The sequence below is a fragment of the Mirounga leonina genome, unplaced genomic scaffold, assembly GCF_011800145.1.
Source record: "Mirounga leonina isolate KUSES-001 unplaced genomic scaffold, KU_Mleo_1.0 Mir_115, whole genome shotgun sequence".
NCBI classification, from domain to species: domain Eukaryota; kingdom Metazoa; phylum Chordata; class Mammalia; order Carnivora; family Phocidae; genus Mirounga; species Mirounga leonina.
In genome coordinates, this window is record NW_023270268.1 from 2,475,558 (window position 1) to 2,496,415 (window position 20,858).

General features: G+C 40.1%; 1 protein-coding gene across 8 annotated transcripts in view; it reads right to left on the reverse strand.

Annotated features, from left to right (window-relative positions):
* The window catches only part of CNOT10 (CCR4-NOT transcription complex subunit 10), an 81,271-nt gene that overhangs the window by 38,023 nt on the left and 22,390 nt on the right, over positions 1–20,858 (reverse strand). For 7 of the 8 annotated variants that reach the window (XR_004676717.1, XR_004676718.1, XR_004676719.1 and 4 more), the window contains exons 3-8: positions 19,338–19,499; positions 14,295–14,445; positions 10,093–10,235; positions 4,801–4,887; positions 4,054–4,137; positions 2,204–2,321 (exon numbers count right to left, since the gene is read on the reverse strand). Coding sequence is in view for 5 of the 8 variants with exons in the window: in XM_034991649.1 (XP_034847540.1) it covers positions 2,204–2,321; positions 4,054–4,137; positions 4,801–4,887; positions 10,093–10,235; positions 14,295–14,445; positions 19,338–19,499 (745 nt within the window). In the remaining 3 variants the exon portion in view is untranslated. Of the gene's footprint in view, positions 1–2,203; positions 2,322–4,053; positions 4,138–4,800; positions 4,888–10,092; positions 10,236–14,294; positions 14,446–15,930; positions 16,220–19,337; positions 19,500–20,858 lie in introns of those variants that run through there. The other variant, XM_034991679.1, reaches the window with a different exon arrangement.

The window sequence follows — 20,858 nt, forward strand, 5'->3', positions numbered from 1 at the left end:
TTATTTATGAGAGAGTGAGTGCGGGTGCATGTGCATGTGAAGGGGGGAGGAGCAGAGCGGGGAAAAAATCTTAAGCAGATTCCACGCTGAGTGCAGAGCCCAACCTGGGGCTTAAACTCACAACACTGAGACCATGACCTGAGCTGAAACCAAGAGTCAGAGGCTTAACCAACTGAGCCACCCAGGCGTCCCCATCTTTGCATTTTAAACTTGGGATAAAGCATTTTCAATAGTTTGACTTCATTTCTTGAATAAATGGATTTTCCCCCTTTCTCCCCATAAAATAGCAATGATGTGAACTTAAAAGAAAGCCCCAAATTTTACCTTTCATTTTACCAACAGTATTAAGCAACTCATTAAAACCTTTTTTAAAAAACAAACAACAAAAACCTTTCTTTTTTAGACACGGAGAAGAGCAGAGGGAGAGACAGAATCTTAATTAAGCAGGCTCCACACCCAGCACTGAGCTCAATGCAGGCCTCGATCTCACTACCCTGAGATTATGACCTGAGCCAAAATCAAGAGCTGGATGCTTAAGCTGACGCTTAAACCTCATTAAAACTTTCTAGGGGCACCTGGGTGGCTCAGTTGTTGAATGTCTGCCTTCGACTCAGGTCATGATCCCAGGGTCCCGAGATCGAGCCCTGCATCGGGCTCCCTGCTAGGCAGGAAGCCTGCTTCTCCCTCTCCCACTCCCCCTGCTTGTGTTCCTTCTCTCACTTTGTGTCTGTCAAGTAAATAAATAAAATCTTAAAATAAATAAATAAATAAATAAAACTCTCTAAACAGGGACGCCTGGGTGGCTCAGTCGGTTGAGCGTCTGCCTTCGGCTCAGGTCATGATCCCGGGGTCCTGGGACTGAGTCCCCCATCAGGATCCCTGCTCAGTGGGGAGCCTGCTTCTCCCTCTGCCGCTCTCCCTGCTTGTGCACTCTCTCTGACAAATAAATAAAATATTTTTAAAAAACTTTCGAAATAGAAAACAGATAACGATAATTATCTTCCCAACTTTATAGAAATATTTTTGATATAGTTAATCTAAAAAATCATAATATGGTCACAGCTTTTACAGGAGAAAAGGGAAAAGTAAAAACATTATCATCTCATTTCCTTAAAAGATCTCGTTTCACAAAGTAAAAGTCCAAGGACCTTACATCCTGGACATAATTTGTAAGCTGGTATTAAAAAATGAAATGGGGGCGCCTGGGTGGTTCAGTCGGTTAAGCATCTGCCTTCAGGTCAGGTCATGATCCTGGAGTCCTGGGATGGAGCCCCACATTGGGCTCCCTGCTCAGCAGGAAGCCTGCTTCTCCCTCTCCCTCTGCCGCTCCCCCTGCTTGTACTCTCCCTTTCTCAAATAAATAAAATCTTAAAAAAAAAAAAATGAAATGAAAGAAAGCATACATGAGGTGAAAGAAAAGTAAAGGAGTGAAGCTTCTTTTTTTTTTAAGGATTTTATTTATTTATCTGACAGAGAGAGAGACAGGGAGAGAGGGAATACAAGCGGGGGGGTGGGAGAGGGAGAAGCAGACTCCCTGCAGAGCAGGAAGCCCGATGTGGAGCTTGATCCCAGGACTCTGGGATCATGACCCGAGCAGAAGGCAGACGCTCAACGACTGAGCCACCCAGGAGCCCCGAAGCTTCTTCTAAAATGGAAACAAATAGGGGCACCTGGGTGGCTCAGTAGGTTAAGCATCCAACTCTTGGTTTTGGCACAGGTCCTGGGATCGGTCCAGCCTCAGGCTCTGCACTCAGTGGGGAGTCTGCTTCTCTCTCTCTCTGCTCCCCCCCCTTTTGCCCCTCCCCATGCTCACTCCCACTCTAAAATAAATAAATCTATAAAATAAATAAAATGGAAACAAATAATAGAATAAATTCTAAGAATTTTCTGCAGCAGAAATAATAAAACATTTCATTTAAAAAAATTAGCGGGGCTCCTGGGTGGCTCAGTCATTTAGCATCTGCCTTCAGCTCAGGTCATGATCCCAGGGTCCTGGGATTAAGCCCTGCATCGGGCTCCCTGCTCTGTGCGAAGCCTGCTCCTCCCTCTCCCACTCCCCCTGCTTGTGTTCCCTCTCTGTCATAAAAAATAAAAATAAAAAAATAAAAAATAAGCAAAAATCACACTGAAGAGCACTATAGGAAATAAACAACAAAAGACAGAAGAGCCAGAAAAAATACTAGAATTTCACAATTTTTTTTACCTGTTTTCATGAATCCTGGATGTTCAGCAATGTTTGAACTATTTAATAGCTTCACAGCTTTTCGATAATTGCCTCTTAAGTACTCAAAATTGCTTTTAAGAAATAGAGAGGGTGCAGACTGTAAAGAAAATATAAGTTGCTTATATTTTGTTTTCAGATGTCAATTGTGAGATCATAATCACACTGCTGTATTGGCATGTATTCAAGAGCATAAGTGAATCATTTAAATCATGCTCACAAAAAACTACAGCAATTTTTCATTGCTTTCACAATCTAAAAAAATTAAACCTTATCAGAGAGCACCTTATCAACTGAATTAAGGGTCTGCCTAAAAAAAATACACGCAGTACATATGTATAAGAATACAGTCTGCAGATCATCAACAGACTGTCTTCATTTATTATACTACTACTTGGAAGCCAATTTAACTAGGTCCTTCAGTTCAATGACTATTTAGAGAGATTGGAGGTCTCCCTTATTTTTTAGGGTACAGATGCACCTTCATTAGAACCCAAAGGGACACAAATAATCCAATGCCTTTCCAAATAGGAAAAAAAAAAGTGTCATTCTGTGGATGGAAGAATTGCCTAACAGAATACCTTATTTTCAAGAGCTAATCTTGCTTGTGACAAAGATCACATTTCGGATGGCAGACCATGTTTCACTTCCCCTAAGAATCCTCCTAGTGGAGGATCATCTGTATCATACCTATTTAGAGTGCAAAGGTATGCATAGATCTGCAGACTAAACATCCATCCAAGAGGACATCAGGAATCCTGGTCTCATCATTTATTCACTTTAGCTTAGCTATAGGCTTTTCTTCTAAGTCCTTGTTCATGCTTTGCTCTGCCTCCTGGTCATTGAGGAAAAAGGGCTTCCAAAGCTTATTCTGGGTAGCAATACTTCCTCCTGATTTAGGTATTACTACTACTCTGCATTACAATTATTTATTTTCCTGTTTCTCTCTCCCCTGTGAATATAGCTTCCATTAAGGCAGGGATCATGTCTTTTATCTCAAAAAAGGTTTGATAACGGTTAGCTGGCTAGTTAGGCTTTTCCCTCTTAGCCTCAAGTCTACCTCCTCAGACTTTGGCTACAATTTGTTCTCCTCAAAAATCACTTGAGTACTGACCCAGTGACTAATCTGGATCCTGCCTAGGATTTCTAGGGTCAATTATCCTGAACCATTCCTACTACAAACTGTAGTACAAACTACTACAATACTTCAAAGCCAAACTATTTCTCCTTATGACTTCATACTTAAAATTAACAGTTTTCCCAAAAGCATCAAGAACGTTCACAATTCTACCTTTTCCCTCCACAGTCTTAAACTTTATGTATCAGTGGAGGAGTGGAGTGGAGGGAATGGAAGGAAGGAGTAATTTTATCTCAAATACTCTAGCAACATTAGTCAAATTGAGGTACTGTCAAGTCAAAGATCATTTGGAAAGGGTAGGTTTGGGCTATAGCTGAACTGTTAATCTTTAATAAATGTTTTGAGTATAAACTAATAAAATCCTGAAGTGTCTAATAGTAAATGTTTACGTGACTTGTGATAAACCATTTCCAGAATACTAGATAGCTATTTAAAATGGTGGTTTTGAGGGCTACACACCAAGGGAAAATGCCTGCTATAATTTTAAGAGAGAAAAGTATTAAATTATAGACACAGTATGATCATCACTTTACAACTCAATGTCAAGGATTATATGTAACAGTATATATATACTATAATAGACTAAAATAAATTATTTAAGACTGACAAATACCTACTATCCAAACAAGAAAGTTTTAGGACATAAAAGTTACAAACTGGAAAAAAAAAAAAAAAAAATCAAGAAGAAACTTACATTTCCAGCTGTGTTCATGACTGACTTGATTTCCCTTTTGCATGCTTTCAGGGACTTCATTTGGATATAAGCTCTTACTTTATACTATCAAAGGAAAATGCTAGTATGTGAGAACTATGATGGATTTACACATGCTGAAGTAGTTTTACTTTCTAGTTAAATGAAATTTCAACCCAATCTGTTTACAACATAGTTATACCAGTTACTTGCAAAACTAAGTTTTAAATTATCTTAATCTATTTTTTCTGTATTCTTAGAATGCATTCTAAAAAACAAAAAACATGGTAGAATAAAATTTATACTTAAATTCCAAGCAAAAATCCTAACAATTGTTTTACTTTTTAAAATACTAATTTATATTTTAATTCCAGTATAATTAACGTACAGTATTAGTTTCAGGGGCACAATACAGTGATTCAGCAATTCTCTAATTCCTATCATTTTTATCTGCACCTGGCTAATTAAGAATGAATTTTAGTAGTCTACAAACTGATTTTATCATCCAATACATTCCCAGGCCATTTCTCTCAATCTTTTATCAAGTAATTAAAGAAAAGATACTGCATTATCATTTTAAGCAAATACAATTAGAAGGATAAATATGCTTTTAAATTATAATATTTCAAAGCCAAACAAATATACATGCCTTGAATTATTTACTGCTTTCAATGATCTATCACATTCTTCATCATTCATAACTATTAGTAAATATACGTGATGCATAACCTCTCTGAGAATTTATGCTACCTGATGAATCTTTGATTTTGCAGCTTCTATTAGGGCTCCACTTTCAGCTTTATGATTTGATCCGTCTTTGTTGGTGTTATTACCAGTCTGTAGGGTGGTAAAACAAAGTTAACCAAAATTAAAAATTTTTTACCATAATTAAATCAGTGATTTACAAGTGAGCTTATCTGAATCACCTACAGAATATTTTAAAACTATAGAATCCCAGGTCTCACTCCCAGAGATTCAGGTATAATAGTCTGGAGCGGGTAATAGGAATTTTTTTTTTTTTTAAGATTTTATTTATTTGACAGACACAGCGAGAGAGGGAACACAAGCAGAGGAGTGAGAGAGGGAGAAGGAGACTCCCCACTGAGCAAGGAGCCCAATGTGGGGCTCGATCCCAGGACACTGGGATCACGACCTGAGCCGAAGGCAGATGCTTAACTGACTGAGGCACCAAGGCGTCCCTTTTTTAAACTTTTGATGTCTACATTTTTTAAAAATATTTTATTTATTTATTTGACAGAAACACAGAGAGAGGGAGCACAAGCAGGGGGAGTGGGAGAGGGAGAAGCAGGCTCCCCGCTGAACAGGGAGCCCGATGTGGGGCTCCATCCCAGGACCCTGGGATCATGACCTGAGCCGAAGGCAGACGCTTAACGACTGAGCCACCCAGGCGCCCCGATGTCTACATTTTTTGTAAAAGATTTTTATTTATTTGAGAGAGAGAGAAAAAGAGGGAGGTATGGGACAGAGGGAGAGGGAGAAGCAGACTCTCCACTGAGCTGGGAGCCTGACGTCAGGCTCAGTCCCAGGACCCCAAGATCATGACCTGAGCCCAAGGCAGACACTTAACAGACTGAGCCACCCAGGTACCCCCATGTCATTTCCCTCTTAAAAACTTACTCTGGTATAAACACTGCCAACATCATATGCTAGATTCCTAGTAATATCCAAAATCCTTCACAATGTGACCAATATTTGAGTTGCCAATCTCATCTCCTGATCTCCTATATCTACATTTTTCAGGTGTACTATGCATTTCAGGTTACCAGAAATTCCTCCAATGTAACCACTCTCACACCTTCTGTGTTTTCTCTGCCATGCCAGTTACTCTGCTCCACCCTTCTGCTTCTGACTAGTTGAATTATATTACATCTTTCAAGGCCCAAATCAAACATCCAAACTTCTCCAAAATCAGTATTTATTTCGGGGGAGAGGACCAGAGGGAGAGGCAGTGAGAATCTCAAGCTGACTCCGCATTGAGCACAGAGCCCTACGTGGGGCTTGATCTCTTGACCCTGAGATCACGACCTGAGCTGAAATCAAGAGTCGGACACTCAACCGACTGAGCCACCCAGGCGCCCCTAAATTTCTCCAAAATCGTCCCTACTCGCCTTCCTCCCAGTCCCTGGACAGATGCTTCCCCATCTTTCTCCTCTCTCACGAAGTGTGAACTATAAGGTTTTTATTTTTGTCACTTTAGTATCTAGCAGAGGACACAGCATCTTTTGAACGGAATTTTATTTTATCAACTCTCTTATATACTGAATATAAAAACAAAGTATTTTACCACACAGTGTTGAGGAATAATGCTAAGATGATTTAACTGAATTATTTTCTTTCTATTTATTTATTTATTAAAGATTTTATTTATTTATTTGACAGAAAGAGACACAGCGAGAGAGGGAACACAAGCAGGGGGAGTGGGAGAGGGAAAAGGAGGCTTCCCGCGGAGCAGGGAGCCCGATGCGGGGCTCAATCCCAGGACCCTGGGATCATGACCTGAGCCAAAGGCTTAATGACTGAGCCACCCAGGCGCCCCTAACTGAATTATTTTCTATCTACACCTGTTAAATTGTAAAAAATAATGCTAGATGTTTACTTTTATTTTATTTTTTTAAAGATTTTATTTGACAGAGAGAGACATAGTAAGAGAAGGAACACAAGCAAAAAGAGTGGGAGGGAGAAGCAGACTCTCCACTGAGCAGGGAGCCCAACGCTGAGTTCGATCCCAGGACCCTGGGATCATGACCCCAGCAGAAGGCAGACGCTTAATGACTGAGCCACCGAGGCTCCCTAGATACTTACTTTTTTTTTTTAAAGATTTTATTTATTTATTTGAGACAGAGAGAATGAGAGACAGAGAGCATGAGAGGGAGGAGGGTCAGAGGAAGAAGCAGACTCCCTGCCAAGCAGCGAGCCCGATATGGGACTCGATCCCGGGACTCCAGGATCATGACCTGAGCCGAAGGCAGTCGCTTAACCAACTGAGCCACCCAGGCACCCTAGATACTTACTTTTAAACCTCGAGAATTTAAACAGGTAGAAAGAAAGGTATTAACAATCTGTTTTCTACAAATAACTCCTTTTTTAACAAAAGGACAGGGACAGGAAGAGAGGACCATCCGTTGACAACTAGAGAACAAGCAAAACAAACAAGAGGGGCACCTCATGGTGGCCACCTCCACTGGCTCAGTCAGCTGAGCTTGTGACTCTTGAATTCGGGGTTGTGGGTTTGAGTCCCACGTTGGGTGTAGAAATTACTTAAAAAGAAAATCTTGGGGCATCTGGGTGGCTCAGTCAGTTAAGCGTCTGCCTTCGGCTCATGTCATGATCTTGGGGTCCTGGGACCAAACCCCACATTGGGCTCCCTGCTGGGCAGGAAACCTGCTTCTCCCTCTCCCTCTGCCCCACCCCGCGACTCGCACATGTGTGCACGCTCTCTTTCAAATAAAATCTTCAAAAATATAAATAACTAAAAATACAAATAAAATCTTAAAAATAGAAAACCCATGAGGACGCCTCGGTGGCTCAGTTGGTTGGGCGACTGCCTTCGGCTCAGGTCATGATCCCGGAGTCCTGGGATTGAGTCCCGCATTGGGCTCCCGGCTCAGTGGGGAGCCTGCTTCTCCCTCTGACCCTCTCGCCTCTCATGCTGTTTCTCTCTCTCAAATAAATAAATAAAGTCTTTAAAAAAAAAAAACCCCATGAGATCTAAAAAGTATTCTTAATGTACACCAAGTCTCTTATCCCAGAATATGTCATAAACATGCACTCTTTCTGAAGAACTTAAATGATGAAATTTTCTCTAGTGAAAGCTGCCCTGGGTGCCTGGGTGGCTCAGTCGTTAAGCGTCTGCCTTCGGCTCAGGTCATGATCCCGGGGGGTCCTGGGATCAAGCCCTGCATCAGGCTCCCTGCTCAGCGGGAAGCCTGCTTCTCCCTCTCCCACTCCCGCTGCTTGTGTTCCCTCTCTTGCTGTCCCTCTCTGTCAAATAAATAAAAAAAATAAAATCTTAAATAAAAAAACTGCCCTGTTTATCCAGATTATGGATTTCTATTGTCTTAATTCTAATCTTTACATTCTATAAAACTAACATTTCACACATGAAAAGATGCAAACACACACCCTTAGTAAGCACAGAAATTAAGACCACTATGAGATACCACTTTACATCCATTAGGATGGTTACAGTGTAAAAAAAAAAAAGGGGGCGCCTGGGTAGCTCAGTCATTGGGCGTCTGCCTTCGGCTTGGGTCATGGTCCCAGGGTCCTGGGACCGAGCCCCGCACTGGGCTCCCTGCTCGGCGGGAGGCCTGCTTCTCCCTCTCCCTCTCCCCCTGCTTGTGTTCTCTCTCTCGCTGTCTCTCTGTCAAATAAATAAATAAAATCTTAAAAAAAAAGAAAAGATAACAAGGTTGGCAAGAATGTGGAGAACCTGGGACCTTCATGAAAGGCTGGTAGGAATGTAAAATGGTGTAGCTACTCTGGAAAACAGGCTGGTAGTTCCTCCCAAGATTAAACATAGAACTGCCGTATGATCCAGCAATTCCACTCTTAAACATATACCTAAGAAAAATGAAAACATATATGCCACCACAAAAATATGTACACAAATGTTTATAGCAGCATCATTTATAAGTCAATGTGGACAACAACCCAAATGACCATCAACTGATGGATTAAAAAAAATGTGGCAAAAGTACATAGTGGAGGATTATATGGCCATAAAAAGGAATGAAGTACATGAAAAGGGAATGAAGTACATGTTACAACTTGATAAACTTTGAAGGTATTATGCCAAGTGAAACCAATCACAAAAGGCCACATATTGTATGATTCCATTTATATGAAATGTCCAGCATAGTCAAATTCATAAAGATATAAAGTAGATTAGTGGTTACCAGGGGTTGAGGGAAGGGGAAAAAGTGCTAACAGCTACAGGGTTTCTTTTTGGGGTGATGAAACGTTCTGGAATTTAGATAGTGATGACAGTTCTACAACTCAGTGAGTATACTAAAAGCCACTGAATTATACACCTTAAAATGTTAAATTTTGTAGATGTGAATTATATTTGCTTTTTAAGGTCACTGATCAAATTAGTTTTTTAAATAAGTAGGCTCCATGCCCATCGTGGGGCTCGAACTCACGACCCTGACATCAAGAGTCACATGCTCTATCGAGTTGGTAGAGCAACAGTCAGTTGCCCCATTAATCAAAATTTTAACTCATCTGTCTCTCCCTACCTAGACTGTGGGCCGCCTGAGGGTAGGCATAATTCTTCTGATTTTTATTATAAGAATTCTTAAATTGAGGTATAACTGACAAATACTATTAGGTATACAACATAATAATATTTGTAAATACTATGAAATAAGTCTAGTTAAAACATCTATCACTGGGGCGCCTGGGTGGCTCAGTTGGTTAAGCGACTGCCTTTGGCTCAGGTCATGATCCTGGAGTCCCGGGATCGAGTCCCGCATCGGGCTCCCTGCTCGGCAGGGAGTCTGCTTCTTCCTCTGACCCTCCTCCTCCTCATGCTCTCTGTCTCTCATTCTCTCTGTCTCAAATAAATAAATAAAATCTTTAAAAAAAAAAACAAAAAAAAACATCTATCACTGTACTATACACAATTACAAAAGGTTTTTATTCTTGTGCTGAGGACTTTAAAGATCTACTCTCTTAGCCATTTTTTCTTTTTTTTTTTTTTTAACGTTTTATTTATTTATTCATGAGAGTCAGAGAGGCAGAGGCAGAGGGAGAAGCAGGCTCCCCGCCTAGCAGGGAGCCCGATGCAGAACTCGATCCCAGGACCCTGGGATCATGACCTGAGCCGAAGGCAGATGCTTAACCGTCTGAACCACCCAGGCGCCCTCTCTTAGCCATTTTCAAGTATGTAATACTACGGTATGATTAACCATAGCAACCATTCTGTACAGTGAATTATATTTCAATAAAGCTGTTAAAATATTTAATAACTCCAAATATTAACCACAAATTTTAATCTGATCACCTCAGAACACTTACCTCATTCTTCCCATTTTTGTTATTGTTGCCTTGTGAAATCATTTTTTCTAGGACAGCAAGAAGATGCAAAGCTTTCTCAGCTTGATAGGTTAATATATATAGGTCTACAAGCAAAAAACACACTGCTTGGGCAAATTTTTCTTCTGGGAAAAAAAAAAACAGGAAAAGAAAAGTTATAATCCAAAGTGAAACGAACATTTCAGACCACTCCTCCCCAAAAAGTTAAGAGCAAAGACTAAGTCTTTATTTAAATGACTGTTCATCACCTAGAGCCACAAATGGAAAACTTACAATACCACCAATGCTATTCTATTCTGCATCTCAAGGCCTCTCATTGTAGGGTTCCTAGTGACAGATCCTCCTTTGACAAAATATCTACCAAACACCAACACATGAAATGAGGAATCTTACTTGAGGAAGAAGGAAACCTCAATTCCAGTATTCGCTTGGCTACTTACTAGATATGTGGCCTCTACACATCACTGAGCTAATTTTTAGACCTCAGCTGGCCGACCTATAAAATGGGGAGAATACTTCACCTGCCTAAAGGCAGGGGGGTGAGCCAGGTGATCTTTTGAGATTCCTTCCAACTCTAAGAAGGACTTCAAAGGAAGAAGAGCCCAAAAAGAAAGGAAGGGTAACCTGGTATATCACAACACTATTTTCTTTTCCTTTCAGAAGAAAAAAGGAAAAATAAGGTCTAAAAAATGCTAAAATCAAGAACAGAAATTTCAAAAGCCCTTAAGAGAGCCTCCTAACAAGTCTTCCTGATTCCATTATTGCTTTTACACAGCAGCCAGAGTGGATTCCATTTAAAACTAAAATCAAGGTGGTTGATGCGCAAAGGTCACCCACCACTCTTAAAACAGTTAAGTCCTCACCTAGGCCACAGGACTTTACCTATTCTGCCCCTCACTACTTTCGACTTCATTTGCTTCTGTTTTCCCTACCTAGTTCCAGTCCCAACGGACTTCTGCTGTTCCTCTCACTAAACTCAAGCTCGTTGCAGGTTCTCTGCATATACTATCACCTCTGGCTGGAATGCCTTCCTCCTCAAGAGCCATGTGGCTCACCTCTTACCTTCACTCAGGTCTCTTCAAATACTGTCTTATCCCAGGCCTTCCTTGATTGCCTTATCTAAAAATAAGGTTCCCGGGCGCCTGGGTGGCTCAGTCGTTAAGCGTCTGCCTTTGGCTCAGGTCATGATCTCAGGGTCCTGGGATCGAGCCCCGCATCGGGCTCCCTGCTCCGCGGGAAGCCTGCTTCTCCCTCTCCCCCTGCTTGTGTTCCCTCTCTCGCTGTCTCTCTCTCTCGCTCTCAAATAAATAAAATCTTAAAAAAAATAATAAAAATAAAAATAAAAAATAAAAATAAAAATAAGGTTCCATGGGCGCCTGGGTGGCTCAGTCGTTAAGCGTCTGCCTTCGGCTCAGGTCATGATCTCAGGGTCCTGGGATCGAGCCCTGCATCGGGCTCCCTGCTCCTCGGGAAGCCTGCTTCTCCCTCTCCCACTCCCCCTGCTTGTGTTCCTGCTCTCGCTATGTCTCTCTCTGTCAAAAAAATAAATAAAATCTTTAAAAAATAAATAAATAAATAAATAAAAATAAGGTTCCCAATCCATTTCTATCCTCTTACCCAACTTTAGCTTTTCTTCATGGCATTCAGCTACCTCAGAATATATATATTTATTGTGTTGTTCTCTCTCCCATTAGAATATAAGCATAATGAGGGTAAAGACTTTCTTTATTTCATTCACTGCATTATCTTCACATCCCAGAACATTTTTTTTTAAAGATTTATTTATTTATTTGACAGAGAGAGAGCAAGAGCAGGAACACAAGCAGGAGTGAGAGGAGAAGCAGGCTTCCCACCGAGCAGGGAGCCTGATGCGGGGCTCGATTCCAGAACCCAGGGACCATGACCTGAGCCGGGCGCCCTTTCCCAGGACAGTTTTGGTCCACAGTATATGCTCAATAAATACATGTTGTAGAAGAACCTAGTAGTAATATTTTTATTTTTATTTTTTAAAGATTTATTTATTTTAGAGAGTCAGAGTGAGTGCAAGTGTGCACAAGCTGGGACGGGGCAGAGGGAGAGGAAGAGAGAGCATCGACAAGCAGACTCCCCAATGAGCATGGAGTGTGACGCGGGGCTAAATCGCAGGACACTGAGATCATGACCTGAGCTGAAACCAAGAGTTGGAAACTCAGTCAATTGAGCTACCCAGGCATCCCTCAAATAGTAACGTTTTTAAAAATAACAATAATGGAGGTGCCTGGCTGGCTCAGTTGGAAGAGCATGTGACTCCTGATCTTGGGGTTCTAAGTTTGAACCCCATGTTGGGTGTAGAAATTACTTATAAATTAAAAGAGCAATAGGGGCATCTGGGTGGCTCAGTTGGTTAAGCGTCTGCCTCCGGCTCAGGTCATGATCCCAGGGTCCTGGGATGGAGCCCCGCATCGGGCTCCCCGCTCCGCGGGAAGCCGGCTTCTCCCTCTCCCACTCCCCCTGCTTGTGTTCCCTCTCTCTGTCAAATAAATAAATAAAATCTTTAAAAAAAATAAAAGATAAAAATAAATAAAAGAGCAATAATAATTTCCAAAGAAGAAAAAAAAAATTGAATTCTACCTAGTTGGTTGTTATATTCCATACTCAGCCACAGTATAGATTAACAGGATTTCATGAACTGTTTCAGAAATTCTAAAAACCAGCTTTACAGGGGCACCTGGCTGGCTCAGTTGGTAGAGTGTGTGACTTTTGATCTCAGGGTCATCAAGCTCCACTTAGGTGTAGAGATTACTTAACAAAAAACAAACAACCCTCCCGCCCACCCCCCCACTTCACAGAAAAACACATCTGTGTCATCCTAGAAGTATAATTCTGATTTCCAGCTTTATAAAAAGGAAAGGTCACAATTTACCCCATCTTCACCACTGGTGTTTCTCCTGCCCAATCTGTCCAGCCACCATGCCCTCAACACAGAAGAGGAACACCTTGAAAATGCCCCCCCGGATCCACAGCAAGCAGCTGTTCAACAGTTGGCAGCAAAAGGGGACCCTGTAACTCTTCCCAAAGCCCCACAGAGGAGCCATCACACTCCACCTCTTGTCCTGTGGGGACCACATCAGCAATCAGGCGTTTATAAATCAGGAATCGGCATTAGTGTTTTGAATTTAAAGGAAAGTAATAGAGAAAAAGACAAAAATGTGAATCACAACTGAAATCTGACTGCTTGTGGGCTGGAAACAAACAGCCCTCTCTAACAACCATTTCCTGAGTCTGCCTTTGCTGCTTTATTTGCTCCCTCTTTGTTCCTTTGCCTTCACCTTTCTTACTATACTTATTCAAGGCTAGTAACTGTAAGATAAGTAACTTAAGATACCAAAAAAGCTAGCATAGTCTGTACTATCTATTCTTTGATTACCCACAAAAACGTCAGTGAGGCAATGGACAAAATATTTCACTGTCCCTTAACATCCCCAAACACTCCTTAATACACTACTCAAGTAAGAATGGATTGGGTACACTAGGTGGTATTCAAAGAGCAGAGAAAAACAAAAATCACTAAGTCTTTCCAATCAGAAACATCATTTCTAACAGTCATTTTTAAAAATTGAGGGGTGGGCAGGGTGCCTGGGTGGCTCAGTCAAATAAGTGTTTGCCTTCAGCTCAGGTCATGATCCCGGGGGTCCTGGGATCGAGCCCCACATCGGGCTCCCTGCTCAGTGGAAAGCCTACTGCTCCCTCTGCCTCTCCTGCTCCGCCTGCTCATGTTCTCTCTCTTGCTCATTCTCTCTCTCAAATGAGTAGATGAGATGTTTAAAAAAAAAAAAATTGAGGAGTGGGGAGGAAATGCTAAAAGAAAACCTGGGTTCATCTAAAAATGTCATTTTTATCTTTTCTAGCTATTAAGAAAACCTACACAGCTTTTTTTCTTTCTTTAAATACTAACAGACAACTCCCTAATTTAGGTTAACTACGTAAAAGTACCAGAGGCCACTGTAAATAGGGAGAATTTTTTTTTTTTTTAGAGTGGGGAGGGGCAGAAGGAGAGGGACAGAGAGAATCCCAAACAGGCTCTGTGCCCAGTGCATAGCCCAACAGAGGGCTCGATCTCCCAACCCTGAGATCAAGGGTCAGACACTTAATTGACTGAGCCACCCAAGTCCCCGGATGATAGGGAAATTTTTTACAGAACATACCAAAAGGTTCTATGAACTGGTAAAGTTTTTCACCAACTGCTATCGCTTCTGTGTACTGCCGCAGATGATAAAGAATGACTGCCTGATTGTAATACAACATGCTGTTCTCAACATCATCTAATCCATCCATTTCTTCAACAGCCGAGTGGACCTATGAAACAATCAACAAAGATCGTTGTTGTTCTCACAACAGTAAGAAAATAAAGAGCAAAAGTGAAAGAATCTATATGAATAAACAGAAACATAGGCCAACATTTCTTATTCTGAATTTTTCCATTTACAACAAGACCTCTAGATTTTAATTCTCATATATTCAAAATTATTTTATTCATAATAAAATTCCATTAAGTAAAACATTTTCATGGACTTTATGTAGTACCTAGCACAAAGCAAGGCAAGTCTCTTCCTTGCCACTGTGAAGATACCGTCAATGTTTTAACTGCCAATATGGCTTCCGAGACGGTCCCCTACTTTCTAGCCTCCCTGGCAGTAGGCAAAACTCAAAAGACCTTTCCTGTATGCACTATGTTTTATACATACACACACACACACACACACACACAACATATGTATAAATAACCTTGATTTCATTTTGTAAAAACTGAAGTAAAATTTAAACAATAAACAATAGCCTACTACTTAATTATGTGCCAGGCCCACTATGTTAAACCTTTTATAGAGACTACCTCATTTAATCCTCAAGATACCTTGAGGACATAGATATTATCATTTCCATTTTATAAATAAGGAGACCAGCACAAAAAAACTTAATTATCTTGCCCAAGGCTTTATAGCTAGGGAGTATATTTTCTGATATTCCTCTTATTTTCAGGTTTTGTTCATATAACTAAAAAAAAAATATTTAAAGTAATAAACAACAAAAATAGGCTTTTAATGGCTTTGTTAAAACACTAACATTCACATCTGATACCAGATAAAAAAAATCACAACACTTTGCATTTTAAAGCTAATGACTACCTGCATATCCCCTCCCTAAGCTGTAGGAATAGGCTTGCAAAATTTTTTTTTTTTTTAATTTGACAGAGAGAGACACAGCAAAAGAGGGAACACAAGCAGGGGGAGTGGGAGAAGGAGAAGCAGGCCTCCTGCCAAGCAAGGAGCCCGATGGGGGTTCGATCCCAGGACCCTGGGATCATGACCTGAGCCGAAGGCAGAAGCTTAACGACTGAGTCACCCAGGCACCCCAGGCTTGCAAATTTTAATCAAGTTTTGCAAACATTCTGTAATTTCATTTAACACACAAAACTGGAAATCTATCTGTATTAAAACTAATTTTTCTTTGCCACTATTAAGATTGGAATAAATTATTTTTTTAAGGATTTACTTATTTGAGAGAGAGAGTGCATGGGGAGGAGGGAGAGAGGGAGAGAGGGAGAGGGAGAGAGAGTCCTAAGAAGACACTGCACTGAGCTTGGAGCCCTACATGGGGCTCAATCTCATGACCCTGAAACCACAACCTGAGCCAAAACCAAAAGTCGGACTCCCAACCAACTTTGGCACGCAGGTGCCCCTAAAGATTGGAACAAATTATTAAGCAATGTTAAATAATTAACTCTAAAGACTGACACTTCCCTATATTAAGCAGTGGGACTTTGATATACATGATGAACTTAACCTTGGTTTGGCTGATGGCAAGGAAGCAGAAGGTTCATGACAGAGTAATTTGTAATCAGACACCTGAGACTTCCGTCATCCACATGGTGAGCTTGACAGGGCGGTTCAAATGTTAATAACTGGTCCTCTCTGACCACAAGCACTTGCATCTCTGTTGAGTTTGCAGGTTCTGTATAATCTTCACTTACCAAGTCATAGTCTTCAAGTGACTAAGAAAAATAGTACTTCTTGGTAGCAATATAATGGAGAGAGAATGAGCTAAGAAAGGGTTAATTCTTAGCCAGAAAAGGGGGTTTGGGACAAATTAAGGAATTTTGGATTCAAAAATGGTTGAACATTCACCTATACAAAATAGCCAAAGTAGGCAAATACATAGACAAAGCAGATTACTAGTTGCTGGGCGCTGGGAGTTTGCTGTCAAATGGCAGGGACTGCTATGGGTCTGTTTTTAAGACTTGTTTTTTTTTTTTTTTTAAAGATTTTATTTAAGTAGGGACACCTGGGCGACTCAGTCGGTTAGGCATCTGCCTTCAGCTCGGGTCGTGATCCCCAGGTCCTGGAATTGAGTCCCACATCGGGCTCCTTGCTCAGCAGGGAGGCTGCTTCTTCCTCTGCCTGCCATTCCCCCTGCTTGTGTGTGCGCGTGTGAGTGCTCTCTTGCTCTCTCTCTAGCAAATGAAGAATATAAATAAATAAATTCTTTCTTCTTAAAAAACAAAACCAAAACAAAGCAAAAATGGTTGAACATATGACATAAATAACAGCAACATCTTCTAGGACTTACCAAAAACATCTAGTATTTGCCCCAGCCAGAACAAAAACTACTCATTAAATGAGATAAAATATTAATAAAGATGGAATAGGTTGTAAAGGTATGTAACTATGCCAAGGACAGAAGACTCTGAATGGAAGTGTGATTTAGATAAAGCTAGGAGACACAGGTACAAACACTTCTAGGAAACGCAAGAGAGTTGGATGGCGTGAGGGGGATTATTGAATCAGCCTTATCAAGAATGAAAGCAAAAAAAAAAAAAAAAGAATTAGGACTGGTGAAAGGATTTCAAAAAGCAGTTTTCTTGGCTTAATAGGAAGTTTGCAGGAGTCTCTTACTCTAAAATAGGGTTTTAAGGATGAACTTGTGCTCAAAGACCAAATAAATGTTCCCTGGAAGAAACAGTCTATGGGGTCATAGGACATGTGTACTAGATATCCACAAACATCATCTTTCCTTTGATTCTGGAGCTCCAGATAAAGTCACAGTTACTAAGACTAGAGAAATAAAGAAATGTGATATCATCTAAATTTATGAAGACTGGGGTAGCTATGAAAACAGGCTCAAAAGTCAGATGGTCTGGGGGTGCCTGGAAGGCTCAGTCTGTAGAGCATGTAACTCTTGATCTTGGGGTCCTGAGTTCAAACCCCACATGCAGAGTTTACTTTAAAAAAAAAAAACAAAACAACTCAGACAGTCTGGTTCAAATCTTGCTCCTCCCCTTCCTGGCTATATAAATTAAAATTATTAGGCTCCCTAAATCCCAGTTTTATAACTGAGGTAACAAGTACTTATCTTAAGGGTTGAATGTGAGGATTATATGAGATAAAACATAAAAAGCATTTAATATGGAATTTGGAATCACATAAGTGTTTAATAAACGTTGGCTATTATTCTCATTTTCTTTTATTTTTTTTTTAAAGTAATCTCTACACCCAAGGTGGGGCTTGAACTCATGACCCCGAGATCAAGAACTGCATGCTCTATGGATGGAACTAGAGGGTATTATGCTAAGTGAAATAAGTCAATCAGAGAATGACAATTATCATATGATCTCACTGATATGTGGAATTTCAGAAACAAGGCAGAGGATCATAGGGGAAGACAGGAAAAAATGAAACAAGATGAAACCAGAGAGAGACACAAACCATAAGAGACTCTTAATCTCAGGAAACAAACTGAGGGTTGCTGGAGTGGAGGGGTGTGGGGGGATGGGGGGGCTGGGTAATGGACATTGGGGAGGGTACATGCTATGGTGAGCACTGTGTATTATGTAAGACTGATGAATCACACACCTGTACCCCTGAAACAAATACATTATATGTTAATAATAAAAAAAAATTGCATGCTCTACCAACTGAGCCAGGCAGGCACCCCTATTATTCTCATTTTCTTTTTTCTTTTTTTTTTTTTTTTAAAGATTTTATTTATTTATTTGACAGAGATAGCGAGAGCAGGAACACAAGCAAGGGGAGTGGGAGAGGGAGAAACAGGCCTCCTGCCGAGCAGGGAGCCCGATGCGGGGCTCGATCCCAGGACCCTGGGATCATGACCTGAGCTGAAGGCAGACGCTTAACGACTGAGCCACCCAGGCGCCCCTATTCTCATTTTCATTGAGGAACTATAATAGGGTTGAAAAATCACTCCTGTAAAGAATTAGGAAGAGCGTGAACAGGTTACTTATTTCTAACAATACCACGTTTAGGGTAATACTGTAAAGTAGCTTTACTCCTATAAAAAATTATGAAGACCCTGAAGGGGTCACTTATTTCTAACTATATCACATATTAGGGTGATTACTATATAGCGGTATTCACGAACAAGGACAGGCGCTCAAAAAGGTCTTAAGACCTTCTACAGTATGAAGCAGTAATCAGAAGCACAGACCCTAGAGTCAAACAGGACTGGGTTGATGGAGCTCTTTTCATTTAAGAGCTTTGTGTCTTTGGACAATTTATACAAGCTATCTGTACCTCAGCTTTCCCATCTGTAAAATGAGAAAAATTATCGTAGCTGTTTCATAGGACTACTGGGAAGAATAAGTGACATGCTGCATACAAAGTTCTTAGCAGGGCCTTGTTCCATAATAAGCAATAAATGTCTGCTATCTGATACTATTATCATCCTCATCATCAGCCCTTTTGACTATCAAAGCTCTAACTCTGTGATGTGAGAAATGTTGCTGTTATGACCAATGTACCAAGACAAGCCCCAAACCATATATGAATCAGAATATCTTCTATTTAATCAATTAATCATGTCCTGATCCAAAGTGCTAAAACAATTTGACATTATAAATAATCAGATCTTTGCAGTTATAAAAAAAGGATAATCTCAGCGGTTAAGCTTTTTCATATATTTCCACTTTAATTTTTTCTCAACACTCCAAAGCTCATTCAAATTTGGTATATTAATCTATTCTTTTCAATTTAAAAATACAATAGAAAATAAAATTATACAACATACCTTCCATTTCCTGGAATAATAATTTTATAAAATTAATGCAAGTGTTTTAGATACACTAGAAATTGTGCTATCAATATCAGACATGTCCTATTAATTTTCCTTAAGTATTTCTATTGCACAATTGAGAGAATACCACAGTATTTTTATAGCTAAATTCATTTGCATATCACCTGATTCTTCAGCTGGTTAAGTGTTTGTCTCAAACTATCTGTTGTCATTTGGTTATTTTTAAAAAACTCAGCCACTGCTGTATTCAAAATTATTTTATAATCATCTTTGTTTACTTCTTGTAGGCAAGCAAGGTGTTGCAGACAGGCATCATAATTTCCAGCCTAAGACAAAAAAACAGACAAAATTATTTATCAGCTTTAAAACTATACATTCATTTCCAAATATATTTCACTCTTCATTGAAAAACTCTTTAAAGGGGTGCCTCGGTGGCTCAGTCAGTTAAGTGTCTGCTTTCAGCTCAGGTCATGATCCCAGGGTCCTAGGATCGAGCTCCACATCAGGCTCCCCTGCTTCTCCCTCTGCCTGCCACTCCCCCTGCTTGTGCTCTCTCTGACAAATAAAGACTTAAGAAAAAAAGACTCTTTAAAAAGACCTACAACAACAAAAAAAAAGGAAAGAAAAATAAAAGGACATACAAATCCCCTACTAATTAAAGTGACTAGATGAAGCAATATTCATATCAATTAAGAAACTGGGATATGTCAATTATATCTCAATAAAGCTGGAAAAAAAATTGTAGATATTTCCTAAGACTCAAACTCTAACACCAATACTTGTATAAGACACATACATAGACACACAGGTATACCATATATCTCTATACATGTATAAAACAACATGCTATATACACACAAACATGTATGTATATAGTTGTATATTGCTAGTAGGACATAGTAGCTGACACTGGCCAAGAAAGGTAATATGATTAATTATTCTAATTTTTAATTTCCAGTAAATACACTTGGAATACCCAAGTATCAAATTCCTTTTTTTAAAAAGATTTATTTATTTATTTATTTATTTATGTATGTATGTATGTATGTATGTATGTATGTATTTATTTGACAGAGACACATTGAGAGAGGGAACATAAGCAGGGGGAGTGGGAGAGGGAGAAGCAGGCTTCCAGCTGATTATGGAGCCCGACATGGGGCTCGATCCCAGGACCCTGGGATCATGACCCGAGCCGAAGGCAGATGCTTAATGAATGAGCCACCCAGGCGCCCAGTATCAAATTCTTCTGCATACATGTAACTTGATAATCAAATAAGGTTTTTTTTCATATTGTTTAATGTCAGAGAAGTTAAAGTTTTGACAAGAAACCTTTGGAGTTCCATTTTTTTTTTTTTTAAAGATTTTATTTATTTATTTGAGAGAGAGAATGAGAGAGAGAGCAGGAGAGGGAGGAGTGTCAGAGGGAGAAGCAGACTCCCTGCCGAGCAGGGAGCCCGATGCGGGACTAGATCCTGGGACTCCAGGATCATCACCTGAGCCAAAGGCAGTCGCTTAACCAACTGAGCCACCCAGGCGCCCCTGGAGTTCCATTTTAAAGCATATTCAAGAAAAAGAACTGAATAAAGCAGTGAATTGAAAAGAGTGACCCACATATTTACAAATCTAAGTTTTAAAGACTTTTTTTTTAAAGATTTTATTTTTTTATTTGACAGAGAGAGACAGCG